We start from the raw sequence: 14,497 nt of genomic DNA on the forward strand, positions 1-14,497 counted from the left end.
ACATGGCTGTATAAACAGGGTACCAGTACCGAGTCAATGAGTAATGATAACATGGCTGTATAAACAGGGTACCAGTACCGAGTCAATGAGTAACGATAACATGGCTGTATAAACAGGGTACCAGTACCGAGTCAATGAGTAATGATAACATGGCTGTATAAACAGGGTACCAGTACCGAGTCAATGAGTAATGATAACATGGCTGTATAAACAGGGTACCAGTACCGAGTCAATGAGTAATGATAACATGGCTGTATAAACAGGGTACCAGTACCGAGTCAATGAGTAATGATAACATGGCTGTATAAACAGGGTACCAGTACCGAGTCAATGAGTAACGATAACATGGCTGTATAAACAGGGTACCAGTATTGAGTCAATGAGTAATGATAACATGGCTGTATAAACAGGGTACCAGTATTGAGTCAATGAGTAATGATAACATGGCTGTATAAACAGGGTACCAGTACCGAGTCAATGAGTAATGATAACATGGCTGTATAAACAGGGTACCAGTACCGAGTCAATGAGTAATGATAACATGGCTGTATACACAGGGTACCAGTATTGAGTCAATGAGTAATGATAACATGGCTGTATAAACAGGGTACCAGTACCGAGTCAATGAGTAACGATAACATGGCTGTATAAACAGGGTACCAGTACCGAGTCAATGAGTAACGATAACATGGCTGTATAAACAGGGTACCAGTATTGAGTCAATGAGTAATGATAACATGGCTGTATAAACAGGGTACCAGTACCGAGTCAATGAGTAATGATAACATGGCTGTATAAACAGGGTACCAGTATTGAGTCAATGAGTAATGATAACATGGCTGTATAAACAGGGTACCAGTACCGAGTCAATGAGTAACGATAACATGGCTGTATAAACAGGGTACCAGTACCGAGTCAATGAGTAATGATAACATGGCTGTATAAACAGGGTACCAGTATTGAGTCAATGAGTAATGATAACATGGCTGTATAAACAGGGTACCAGTACCGAGTCAATGAGTAACGATAACATGGCTGTATAAACAGGGTACCAGTACCGAGTCAATGAGTAACGATAACATGGCTGTATACACAGGGTACCAGTACCGAGTCAATGAGTAACGATAACATGGCTGTATAAACAGGGTACCAGTACCGAGTCAATGAGTAACGATAACATGGCTGTATAAACAGGGTACCAGTACCGAGTCAATGAGTAATGATAACATGGCTGTATAAACAGGGTACCAGTACCGAGTCAATGAGTAATGATAACATGGCTGTATACACAGGGTACCAGTATTGAGTCAATGAGTAATGATAACATGGCTGTATAAACAGGGTACCAGTACCGAGTCAATGAGTAACGATAACATGGCTGTATAAACAGGGTACCAGTACCGAGTCAATGAGTAACGATAACATGGCTGTATACACAGGGTACCAGTACCGAGTCAATGAGTAATGATAACATGGCTGTATAAACAGGGTACCAGTACCGAGTCAATGAGTAACGATAACATGGCTGTATAAACAGGGTACCAGTACCGAGTCAATGAGTAACGATAACATGGCTGTATAAACAGGGTACCAGTACCGAGTCAATGAGTAACGATAACATGGCTGTATACACAGGGTACCAGTACCGAGTCAATGAGTAACGATAACATGGCTGTATACACAGGGTACCAGTACCGAGTCAATGAGTAACGATAACATGGCTGTATACACAGTGCGAGGTAATTGAGGTAGATATGTACATATGGGTAGGGGTAAAGTGACTAGGCAACAGGATAGATAATAAACAGTAACAGCAGCGTATGTGATGAGTCAAAAGAGTTGGTGCAGAAAGGGTCAATGCAGACAGTCCGGGTAGCTATTTGGATAACTATTGAACTTACTATTTAGCAGACTAAAGGCTTGGGGGTAGAAGCTGTTCAGGGTCCTGTTGGTCCCAGACTTGCCTTCTTCATGACTGTGTTGGTGTGTGTGGACCATGATACATCCTAAGTGATGTGAGGGGAGTTTGACTTGTAATTCCTCCCCAGCTTCCTGAGTCTCTTGGGCGTGTTGAGTGCCCAGGACCAAGATGGAGTCGGCACTGTTGGATGGCTGGAAGGAGGAGAGGGCGGAGCTGAGGGCGGAGGTGTCTCGCCTGCAGAATGAGCTGGCTGAGAGTCACGCTGAGAGAGAGGAGCTGGAGTCACGTGCCCAAGCCCTCACAGACAGGGTGAGTCCCCACCTCCCCAGGCCCTCACAGACAGGGTGAGTCCCCACCTCCCCAGGCCCTCACAGACAGGGTGAGTCCCCACCTCCCCAGGCCCTCACAGACAGGGTGAGTCCCCACCTCCCCAGGCCCTCACAGACAGGGTGAGTCCCCACCTCCCCAGGCCCTCACAGACAGGGTGAGTCCCCACCTCCCCAGGCCCTCACAGAGCACCAACACATTCACAAATTCCATTTCAACTAGTCTTGCGGGACCAGACCTCAACACTGTATTCTAGTCTTGCTGGACCAGACCTCAACACTGTATTCTAGTCTTGCGGAACCAGACCTCAACACTGTATTCTAGTCTTGCTGGACCAGACCTCAACACTGTATTCTAGTCTTGCGGGACCAGACCTCAACACTGTATTCTAGTCTTGCGGGACCAGACCTCAACACTGTATTCTAGTCTTGCGGGACCAGACCTCAACACTGTATTCTAATCTTGCGGGACCAGACCTCAACACTGTATTCTAGTCTTGCGGGACCAGACCTCAACACTGTATTCTAGTCTTGCTGGATCAGACCTCAACACTGTATTCTAGTCTTGCTGGACCAGACCTCAACACTGTATTCTAGTCTTGCTGGACCAGACCTCAACACTGTATTCTAGTCTTGCGGGACCAGACCTCAACACTGTATTCTAGTCTTGCGGGACCAGACCTCAACACTGTATTCTAGTCTTGCGGAACCAGACCTCAACACTGTATTCTAGTCTTGCGGGACCAGACCTCAACACTGTATTCTAGTCTTGCGGGACCAGACCTCAACACTGTATTCTAGTCTTGCGGGACCAGACCTCAACACTGTATTCTAGTCTTGCTGGATCAGACCTCAACACTGTATTCTAGTCTTGCTGGACCAGACCTCAACACTGTATTCTAGTCTTGCGGGACCAGACCTCAACACTGTATTCTCGTTGGAGAATGGGTTGAGTTCTGGTCTTCTGGAGAAACCTACCATTTCTGGAGTCGAGGCTTTCTTTTAGAACGGACCCCATTTAGTGGACTGGTTGGTGGTTTGGTCGTTATACTGTTGGTCGACCCAGATTGTTTTAGTCGAGCAGTAACAAATATATATATATATATATACAGTTGAAGTCGGAAGTTTACATACACCGTAGCCAACTACATTTAAACTCAGTTTTTTACAATTCCTGACATTTAATTCTAGTAAAAATTCCCTGTCTTCAGTCAGTTAGGATCACCACTTTATTTTTAATAATGTGAAATGTCAGAATAATAGTAGAGAGAATGATTTATTTCAGCTTTTATTTCTTTCATCACATTCCCAGTGGATCAGATGTTTACATACACTCAATTAGTATTTGGTAGCATTGCCTTTAAATGGTTTAACTTGGGTCAAACGTTTTGGGTAGTCTTCCACAAGCTTCACACAATAAGTTGGGTGAATTTTGGCCCATTCCTCCAGACAGAGCTGGTGTAACTGAGTCAGCTTTGTAGGCCTCCTTAATCGCACACGCTTTTTCAGTTCTGCCCACACATTTTCTATAGGATTGAGGTCAGGGCTTTGTGATGGCCACTCCAATACCTTGACTTTGTTGTCCTTAAGCCACTTTGCCACAACTTTGGAAGCATGCTTGGGGTCATTGTCCATTTGGAAGACCCATTTGCGACCAAGCTTTAACTTCCTGACTGATGTCTTGAGATGTTGCTTCAATATATCCACATAATTTTCCTGCCTCATGATGCCATGTATTTTGTGAAGTACACCAGTCCCTCCAGCAGCAAAGCACCCCCACAACATGATGCTGCCACCTCCGTGCTTCACGGTTGGGATGGTGTTCTTCGGCTTGCAAGCCTCCCCCTTTTTCCTCCAAACATAACGATGGTCATTATGACCAAACAGTTCTATTTTTGTTTCATCAGACCAGAGGACAATTCTCCAAAAAGTACGATCTTTGTCCGCATGTGCAGTTGCAAACCGTAGACTGGCTTTTACATGATGGATTTGGAGCAGTGGGTTCTTCCTTGCTGAGCGGCCTTTCAGGTTGTGTTGATATAGGACTCGTTTTACTGTGGATATAGATACTTTTGTACCTGTTTCCTCCAGTATCTTCTCAAGGTCATTTGCTGTTGTTCCTGGATTGATTTGCACTTTTCGCACCAAAGTACGTTCATCTCTAGGAGACAGAACGCGCCATAACACTTTTTTCCAATCTTCCTCTGTCCAGTGTCTGTGTTCTTTTGCCCGTCTTAATCTTTTATTTTTATTGGCCAGTCTGAGATATGGCGTTTTCTTTGCAACTCTGCCTAGAAGGTCAGCATCCCGGAGTCGCCTTTTCACTGTTGACGTTGAGACGTGTTTTGTGGGTACTATTTAATGAAGCTGCCAGTTGAGGACTTGTGAGGCATCTGTTTGTCAAACTACACTCTAATGTACTTGTCTTCTTGCTCAGTTGTGCACCGGGGCCTCCCACTCCTCTTTCTATTCTGGTTAGAGCCAGCTGGCGCTGTTCTGTGAAGGGAGTAGTACACAGCGTTGTACGAGAACTTCAGTTTCTTGGCAATTTCTCGCATGGAATAGCCTTCATTTCTCAGAACAAGAATAGACTGATGAGTTTCAGAAGAAAGTATTTGTTTCTGGCCATTTTGAGCCTGTAATCGAACCCACAAATGCTGATGCTCCAGATTCTCATCTAGTCTAAAGAAGGCCAGTTTTATTGCTTCTTAAATAAGCACAACAGTTTTCAGCTGTGCTAACATAATTGCAAAAGGGTTTTCTAATGATCAATTACCCTTTTTAAAATGATAAACTTGGATTAGCTAACACAACGTGCCATTGGAACACAGGAGTGATGGTTGCTGATAATGGGCCTCTGTACACCTATGTAGATATTCCAGCTACAATAGTCATTTACAACATTAACAATGTCTACACTGTATTTCTAATCAATTTGATGTTATTTTAATGGACAAAAACATGTGCTTTTCTTTCAAAAACAAGGACATTTTCTAAGTGACCCCAAACTTTTTGAACGGTTGTGTAACTAACTCTCTGTCTCTGTCCCCTTGGTTAGCTGTCCCAGTCCCTGGACCCGTCCCTGTGTGTTCCTCTGCGTCTGGACAGTGAGTTGAGAAGGAAGATGCGAGATGGCAGAGAGAGGGAGGCCCGGCAGGCTCTACTCATCCACAAACTGCAGAACAAGGTCAGGGTTGAAAGGGTTGGCGCTGTGGGGCTATAATGGACTTGTTTTAACAGCATAAAGTCGTCAGTCCATGACCGAGCAGAATTGACGCTCTTAAACATGGCAAAGAAAATAATTGTTGCTCTCTTGTTTACACTGTGATCATACGGGCTGTTGTCAGGTGCTGGAATACCGGGATCGCTGTCAGGGTTTGGAATACCAGGTGAAGACTGAAGAAAGAGAGCTCCTGAAACGCGAGGTTAGAGGGAAATCTATCATTTGATGAATCCTTTATTTAACCAGGTCAAACCCATGAAGATATCTCTTTTTCAAGGGAGTTCTTGATGAAGCTGTAGTTATTTGAACGTCAGCAGAGAGGAAGAGGCGACACGAGTGGGATAAAACAAAATCTGTCTTTTCCAGCAGGTGGCGTTGTTTCGCTCACCAAGCGATAAGATGAAAGAGTGTCGAATTTGTTTAAAAAAATAAAATATTAATATCTTATTTGATATGTGTGGCTTATTTGATCGAATAGAAGTTTTGTAATGATTAGGTTGTTACGAGTGTACTGATATAATTGTGACATCTTGACAACACTTTATATCTGCGTTGTGCCTGGTCGTCACTAGGTACCACAGACACAAAGTCAGAAACCCATGCTATTTCTACAATTTATTTTCTTAAAATGTGATTTTAAACCCTGACCACACTGCTAACCTTACGCCGAACCTTAAATTAAGACCTACAAGCAAATGTTTGTTTTCATGACTTTTTATGATGTAGCCATTTTGAATTTGTGGCTGTGGTAACTAGTGGAATCCATTGTGCCTGTTGTTCACACCTATATCTGCTCTCTCATTGGCTAGAATGGTCCCACCTGATCTCGCCTCCTCCCGACTGCCTTCCATTTTGTAAATCATTTTTTCCATTGTTAGAGCAGCCACTACAGTATCAGGTCAGTATAATGGATAATCTGTGATATCAGTTAATTTAGTGTTTGTCTTCTTCTGTTGTTGTGCAGAGGAGGATCAGGAATGAGCACAGTGACTCCTTAGAGAGCGCCCTCATCAGGCTGGAGGAGGAACAGCAGAGGTGGGTGTGGGACACATCATGTCTGACAATTTGTGTTAAACAGACACAGAAGCTCGAACTGCACCTGGGTTGAATAAATCACAGTTAAAGAAAATGTCAGAGTTGGAAATGTTGTTAACTGAGGTAGAGCGTTGTCAACAAACACTCTTTTCAGACCAGGTAGCTGTTCGTCTTTCCAAAGTTAAGACAGAACTTCATTCATTGAAAAGACAGAGACCAGAGAGATGTGAATACATCACTAATTTAGCTTTGGGAGAGATGTGAATACATCACTAATTTAGCTTTGGGAGAGATGTGAATACATCACTAATTTAGCTTTGGGAGAGATGTGAATACATCACTAATTTAGCTTTGGGAGAGATGTGAATACATCACTAATTTAGCTTTGGGAGAGATGTGAATACATCACTAATTTAGCTTTGGGAGAGATGTGAATACATCACTAATTTAGCTTTGGGAGAGATGTGAATACATCACTAATTTAGCTTTTATTACGAAAGGTAAGAAAGCCACCCTGTGTTCTCACTCGCCGCGTTCCCCGTGTTCTCACTCGCCGTGTTTCCCGTGTTCACCGTGTTCCCCGTGTTCGCCTCCTATGTTTGATAAATACCGACATTAAACTGTTCATCTCTAGACTTACCCAAATGGGTCCACACGGACCAAAGCGGGTTTGTTATATACTGACTGTGTTAAACTTTTTCAACTTGTATTTATGTCCTTTTCCTAAATGTTTTGTTTCTTTTCGAGTGGCAGCTCACATGTAAATATGATATGAACTGCCTATAGGAATGTGTATATAGTACCTGTAACCCCCACCCACAAAAAACAACTATATACTGTATATATTTTTTGTTAAGACACAATCAATATAATAAGGTACCTTGACAAGATGGTGACACTTAATTCCCTTTGGGTGTGTTGGGTGTGTTTGGGTGTGTTTGGTGTGTTTGGTGTGTTTGGGTGTGTTGGGTGTGTTTGGTGTGTTGGGTGTGTTTGGTGTGTTGGGTGTGTTGGGTGTGTTTTGGTGTGTTTGGGTGTGTTTGGTGTGTTGGGTGTGTTTGGTGTGTTTGGGTGTGTTGGGTGTGTTTGGGTGTGTTTGGGTGTGTTTTGGTGTGTTTTGGTATGTTTTGGTGTGTTTGGTGTGTTTGGGTGTGTTTGGTGTGTTTGGGTGTGTTTTGGTGTGTTTTGGTGTGTTTGGGTGTGTTTGGGTGTGTTTGGTGTGTGTTTGGGTGTGTTTGGGTGTGTTTGGTGTGTTTGGTGTGTTTGGGTGTGTTTGGGTGTGTTTGGTGTGTGTTTGGGTGTGTTTGGGTGTGTTTGGGTGTGTTTGGTGTGTGTTTGGGTGTGTTTGGGTGTGTTTGGTGTGTTTGGGTGTGTTGGGTGTGTTGGGTGTGTTTGGGTGTGTTTGGGTGTGTTGGGTGTGTTTGGTGTGTGTTTGGGTGTGTTTGGTGTGTTTGGGTGAGCAGGAGTGTAGGGCTGGCAGATCTGAACTCTCTCCTTCGTGGCCAGCTCAGCCAATCAGGCCAGGTAAATGAAGCACTGAGAGAGGACCTTTGCAAACTGACTACTGATTGGTCCAAAGCCGTGGAGGAGGCGGGACTGAGGGAGATGGAGTGGCAGAAAGATAACGAGGTAGACTGATTGACAGACTGAATAGGAGATGTGTTTCATTCTTGTTTCATGTTTCCTAAATTACTGGAGCTGTTTCATCATGCAGACCCTCTCTTCTTCCTGTCTCTCGTCCCCTCTTTTCTCTCGTCCCCTCTTTTCTTTCTTTCCTTCTTCAGCGACTGACCGGTCATGTAGACCGGGGGCAGGGTCATCTGATGTCCATATGGGGAGATGTGGTCACTCTGAGACGACACTGTCACACCATGAAGACTGCCACTGACAGGTAAACTGATGCCTGGAAAACATTTCAAAGCAGTATCTTCAAAACTCTATCTCTACGGTTGTGTCTGAAGTGGCACCCTACTCCCTATATAGTGCACTACTTTTGACTCGAGCTCTGGTTAAAAGAGCCCTATGCCTCTGGTCTAAAGTAGTGCACTGTATAGGGATTAGAGTGCCATTCTGGACGTACTTCTGGTATATAGTCCAGTTGATAATGATTGTTGTTTGTCCCATCCACAGGGACCTCTGGGAGCTTAGAGCTGAGTTCTCTCGTCTGTCTTCCTCTCTCCTCTCCCACTGTGGTTCAGTGGTGTCTCTATCTCTACGTCCCAGTGACCCTACAACCAACCTCCCTCCTGCTCCCCGCTCTGCCTCCGCCCCACCCCACTCCTCCACCCTGGGCTCACCTCCTCTCTCCTCCACCCTAGGCCCTCTCTCCTTGCAGGATCTGGACCACGACCATAAGGAGAGAGGGAGAGAGAGAGAAGAGAGAGAGAAGGAGAGAGAGAGGGAGCTGACAGAGCTCAGAGCCCTCTATGAAGCTGAGACCCTGCATCTGAATAACAGGTCAGACTAAAAGGTTACTCCAGTCCTAAAGGGGGCACCCTGCCTTTCCTGCCTTCACCACCATCTGAGAACACTGCTTTGGATCTGTCCCAAATGGCACATTATTCCCTATATAGTGCTCTCCCTTTGACCAGGGGGCTCTCCCTTTGACCAGGGGGCTCTCCCTTTGACCAGGGGGCTCTCCCTTTGACCAGGGGGCTCTCCCTTTGACCAGGGGGCTCTCCCTTTGACCAGGGGGCTCTCCCTTTGACCGGGGGGCTCTCCCTTTGACCTGGAGGCTCTCCCTTTGACCAGGGGGCTCTCCCTTTGACCAGGGGGCTCTCCCTTTGACCGGGGGGCTCTCCCTTTGACCGGGGGGCTCTCCCTTTGACCGGGGGGCTCTCCCTTTGACCGGGGGGCTCTCCCTTTGACCGGGGGGCTCTCCCTTTGACCGGGGGGCTCTCCCTTTGACCGGGGGGCTCTCCCTTTGACCGGGGGGCTCTCCCTTTGACCGGGGGGCGCTCCCTTTGACCGGGGGGCTCTCCCTTTGACCGGGGGGCTCTCCCTTTGACCGGGGGGCTCTCCCTTTGACCGGGGGGCTCTCCCTTTGACCGGGGGGCTCTCCCTTTGACCGGGGGGCTCTCCCTTTGACAGGGGGCTCTCCCTTTGACAGGGGGCTCTCCCTTTGACAGGGGGCTCTCCCTTTGACCAGGGGGCTCTCCCTTTGACCGGGGGGCTCTCCCTTTGACCAGGGGGCTCTCCCTTTGACCGGGGGGCTCTCCCTTTGACAGGGGGCTCTCCCTTTGACAGGGGGCTCTCCCTTTGACAGGGGGCTCTCCCTTTGACCGGGGGGCTCTCCCTTTGACCGGGGGGCTCTCCCTTTGACCGGGGGGCGCTCCCTTTGACCGGGGGGCGCTCCCTTTGACCGGGGGGCTCTCCCTTTGACCGGGGGGCTCTCCCTTTGACCGGGGGGCTCTCCCTTTGACCGGGGGGCTCTCCCTTTGACCGGGGCGCTCTCCCTTTGACCGGGGGGCTCTCCCTTTGACCGGGGGGCTCTCCCTTTGACCGGGGGGCTCTCCCTTTGACCGGGGGGCTCTCCCTTTGACCGGGGGGCTCTCACTTTGACCGGGGGGCTCTCCCTTTGACCGGGGGGCTCTCCCTTTGACCGGGGGGCGCTCCCTTTGACCGGGGGGCTCTCCCTTTGACCAGGGGGCTCTCCCTTTGACCAGGGGGCTCTCCCTTTGACCGGGGGGCTCTCCCTTTGACCGGGGGGCTCTCCCTTTGACAGGGGGCTCTCCCTTTGACAGGGGGCTCTCCCTTTGACCAGGGGGCTCTCCCTTTGACCAGGGGGCTCTCCCTTTGACAGGGGGCTCTCCCTTTGACAGGGGGCTCTCCCTTTGACAGGGGGCTCTCCCTTTGACCGGGGGGCTCTCCCTTTGACCGGGGGGCTCTCCCTTTGACCAGGGGGCTCTCCCTTTGACCGGGGGGCTCTCCCTTTGACCGGGGGGCTCTCCCTTTGACCGGGGGGCTCTCCCTTTGACAGGGGGCTCTCCCTTTGACAGGGGGCTCTCCCTTTGACCGGGGGGCTCTCCCTTTTACCGGGGGGCTCTCCCTTTGACCGGGGGGCTCTCCCTTTGACCGGGGGGCTCTCCCTTTGACAGGGGGCTCTCCCTTTGACAGGGGGCTCTCCCTTTGACAGGGGGCTCTCCCTTTGACAGGGGGGCTCTCCCTTTGACCAGGGGGCTCTCCCTTTGACAGGGGCCTCTCCCTTTGACCGGGGGGCTCTCCCTTTGACCGGGGGGCGCTCTCCCTTTGACAGGGGGCTCTCCCTTTGACCGGGGGGCTCTCCCTTTGACCAGGGGGCTCTCCCTTTGACAGGGGCCTCTCCCTTTGACCGGGGGGCGTTCCCTTTGACCAGGGGGCTCTCCCTTTGACCAGGGCACTCTCCCTTTGACCGGGGGGCGTTCCCTTTGACCGGGGGGCTCTCCCTTTGACCGGGGGGCTCTCCCTTTGACCGGGGGGCACTCTCCCTTTGACCAGGGGGGCACTCTCCCTTTGACCAGGGGGGCACTCTCCCTTTGACCAGGGGGGCACTCTCCCTTTGACCAGGGGGGCACTCTCCCTTTGACCAGGGGGGCACTCTCCCTTTGACCGGGGGGCTCTCCCTGGGAACAGGGTGTCATTTGGGACACAGCCTTTGTCTCTGCCTCAGACATGATACATCCTGTTTCTCGTTGTCTGGAGATTGACAGGGTTGTTTCTGCACTCCTCCAACCGTCCTCCTCTCTGCTTCCACAGGATCTCAGAGTTATCTCGTACCATTCAGGATCAAAAGATAGAAGGACTGGAGGAGGAGAGGAAGATGGAGCGAGGGGTGGCTTTGGAGAAGAAAGAGGAGAGAGAAAAGGAGAGACAGACAAACACAGAGAGAACTCTAGAGTGTGTCTATCAGGCCGTTCTAAAACTGGTAAGACTGACCACTCAGATCAGAATATACAGGTCTGTCAGGCCGTTCTAAAACTGGTAAGACTGACCACTCAGATCAGAATATACAGGTCTGTCAGGCCGTTCTAAAACTGGTAAGACTGACCACTCAGATCAGAATATACAGGTCTGTCAGGCCGTTCTAAAACTGGTAAGACTGACCACTCAGATCAGAATATACAGGTCTGTCAGGCCGTTCTAAAACTGGTAAGACTGACCACTCAGATCAGAATATACAGGTCTGTCAGGCCGTTCTAAAACTGGTAAGACTGACCACTCAGATCAGAATATACAGGTCTGTCAGGCCGTTCTAAAACTGGTAAGACTGACCACTCAGATCAGAATATACAGGTCTGTCAGGCCGTTCTAAAACTGGTAAGACTGACCACTCAGATCAGAATGTTCGGTGCATTTGGGAAGTATTCAGACCCCTTGACATTTTCAACATTTTGTTACGTTACAGACTCATTCTAAAATGGATTAAATGTTTGTTTTCCTTCATCAGTCAAGACAATACTCCATAATCACAAATACTCCATAATCACAAATACTCCATAATCACAAAGTCAAACAGGGTTTTTATACATTTTTGTTAATTTATAAAAATACAAAAAATGAAATATCACATAAGTATTCAGACCTTTTACTCAGTACTTTGTTGAAGCACCTAAGGCAGCGATTACAACCTCAAGTCTTCTTGAGTATGACGCTACAACCTTGGCACACCTGTATTTGGGGAGTTTCTCCCGTTCTTCTCTGCAGATCCTCTCAAGCTCTGTCAAGTTGGATGGGAAGCGTTGCTACACAGCTATTTTCAGGTTTCTCTAGAGTTGTTCGAATCGGGTTCAAGTCCGGGCTCTGGCTGGACCACTCAATGACATTCAGAGACTTTTCCCGAAGCCACTCCTGCGTGGTCTTGGCAGTGTGCTTAGGGTCGTTGTCCTGTTGGAAGGTGAACCTTCACCTCAGTCTGAGGTCCTGAGCTCTCTGGAGCAGGTTTTCATCAAGGATCTCTCTGTACTTTGCTCCGTTCATCTTTCCCTCGATCCTGACTAGTCTCCCTGCCACTGAAAAACATCCCCACAGCATGAAGCTGCCACCACCATGCTTCACCGTAGAGATGGTGCCAGGTTTCCTCCAGACGTGACGCTTGGCATTCAGGCCAAAGAGTTCAATCTTGGTTTCTTCAGCCCAGAGAATCTTGTTTCTCCTTTAGGTCCTTTAGGTGCCTTTTGCAAACTCCAAGCGGGCTGTCGTGCCTTTTACTGAGGAGTGGCTTCCGTCTGGCAACTCTACTATAAAGGCCTGATTGGTGGAGTGCTGCAGAGATGTTTGTCCTTCTGGAAGGTTCTCCCATCTCCACAGAGGATCTCTGGAGCTCTGCCAGAGTGACCATCGGGTTTTTGGTCACCTCCCTGACCAAAGCCCTTCTCCTCCGATTGCTCAGTTTGGCCGGGCGGCCAGCTCTAGGAAGAGTCTTGGTGGTTCCTAACTTCTTCCATTTCAGAATGATGGAGGCCACTGTGTTCTTGTGAACCTTCAATGCTGCTGAAATGTGTTGGTACCCTTCCCCAGATCTGTGCCTCGACACAATCCTGTCTCGGAGCTCTACGGACATTTCCTTCGACCTCATGGCTTGGTTTTTGCTCTGACATGCACTGTCAACTGTGGGATCTTATATAGACAGGTGTGTGCCTTTCCAAATCATGTCCAATCAGTTGAATTTACCGCAGGTGGACTCCAATCAAGTTGTAGAAACATCTCAGATGATCAATGGCAACAGGATGCACCTGAGATCAATTTCTAGTCTCATAGCAAAGGGTCTGAATACTTATGTAAATAAGGTATTTCTGTTATACATTTTTTATAAATTTGCTAAAATGTTTTCGTTTTGTCATTATGGGATATCGTGTGTAAAAAAAAAAAAAAAAAAAAAAAAAAAAAGAAGAAAATATTTAATCCATTTTACAAATCCATTGAACAGTAGTTAAAACACTACGTAGAAATGAACACACCCAGCCCACTGTATTAGTCTATTAGAATAGCCTGTTTAATGTTATAAATGAACACACCCAGCCCACTGTATTGGTCTGTTAGAATAGCCTGTTTAATGTTATAAATGAACACATCCAGCCCACTGTATTGGTCCATTAGAATAGCCTGTTTAATGTTATAAATGAACACATCCAGCCCACTGTATTGGTCCATTAGAATAGCCTGTTTAATGTTATAAATGAACACACCCAGCCCACTGTATTGGTCCATTAGAATAGCCTGTTTAATGTTATAAATGAACACACCCAGCCCACTGTATTGGTCTATTAGAATAGCCTGTTTAATGTTATAAATGAACACACCCAGCCCACTGTATTGGTCTATTAGAATAGCCTGTTTAATGTTATAAATGAACACATCCAGCCCACTGTATTGGTCCATTAGAATAGCCTGTTTAATGTTATAAATGAACACATCCCCCAGCCCACTGTATTGGTCCATTAGAATAGCCTGTTTAATGTTATAAATGAACACACCCAGCCCACTGTATTGGTCTGTTAGAATAGCCTGTTTAATGTTATAAATGAACACATCCAGCCCACTGTATTGGTCCATTAGAATAGCCTGTTTAATGTTATAAATGAACACATCCAGCCCACTGTATTGGTCCATTAGAATAGCCTGTTTAATGTTATAAATGAACACACCCAGCCCACTGTATTGGTCTATTATAATAGCCTGTTTAATGTTATAAATGAACACATCCCCCAGCCCACTGTATTGGTCCATTAGAATAGCCTGTTTAATGTTATAAATGAACACATCCAGCCCACTGTATTGGTCTATTAGAATAGCCTGTTTAATGTTATAAATGAACACATCCAGCCCACTGTATTGGTCCATTATAATAGCCTGTTTAATGTTATAAATGAACACACCCAGCCCACTGTATTGGTCTATTACAATAGCCTGTTTAATGTTATAAATGAACACATCCAGCCCACTGTATTGGTCCATTAGAATAGCCTGTTTAATGTTATAAATGAACACACCCCCCAGCCCACTGTATTGGTCCAT

The 14,497-nt window shown here is 47.2% G+C and overlaps 1 protein-coding gene across 1 annotated transcript in view; it reads left to right on the forward strand.

Annotated features, from left to right (window-relative positions):
* The window catches only part of LOC120035379 (rootletin-like), a 37,936-nt gene extending 25,880 nt beyond the window's left edge, over positions 1-12,056 (forward strand). The window contains exons 2-9 of the mRNA XM_038982144.1: positions 2,049-2,230; positions 5,306-5,434; positions 5,595-5,672; positions 6,435-6,505; positions 7,969-8,134; positions 8,290-8,396; positions 8,636-8,962; positions 11,240-12,056. Of these exons, the coding sequence (XP_038838072.1) occupies positions 2,090-2,230; positions 5,306-5,434; positions 5,595-5,672; positions 6,435-6,505; positions 7,969-8,134; positions 8,290-8,396; positions 8,636-8,962; positions 11,240-11,459 (1,239 nt within the window). The 5' untranslated portion in view covers positions 2,049-2,089 and the 3' untranslated portion in view covers positions 11,460-12,056. The remainder of the gene's footprint in view (positions 1-2,048; positions 2,231-5,305; positions 5,435-5,594; positions 5,673-6,434; positions 6,506-7,968; positions 8,135-8,289; positions 8,397-8,635; positions 8,963-11,239) is intronic.
* Positions 12,057-14,497: the final 2,441 nt, after the last annotated feature.

This window comes from Salvelinus namaycush, unplaced genomic scaffold (assembly GCF_016432855.1).
Source record: "Salvelinus namaycush isolate Seneca unplaced genomic scaffold, SaNama_1.0 Scaffold1046, whole genome shotgun sequence".
In the NCBI taxonomy this organism is placed as follows: domain Eukaryota; kingdom Metazoa; phylum Chordata; class Actinopteri; order Salmoniformes; family Salmonidae; genus Salvelinus; species Salvelinus namaycush.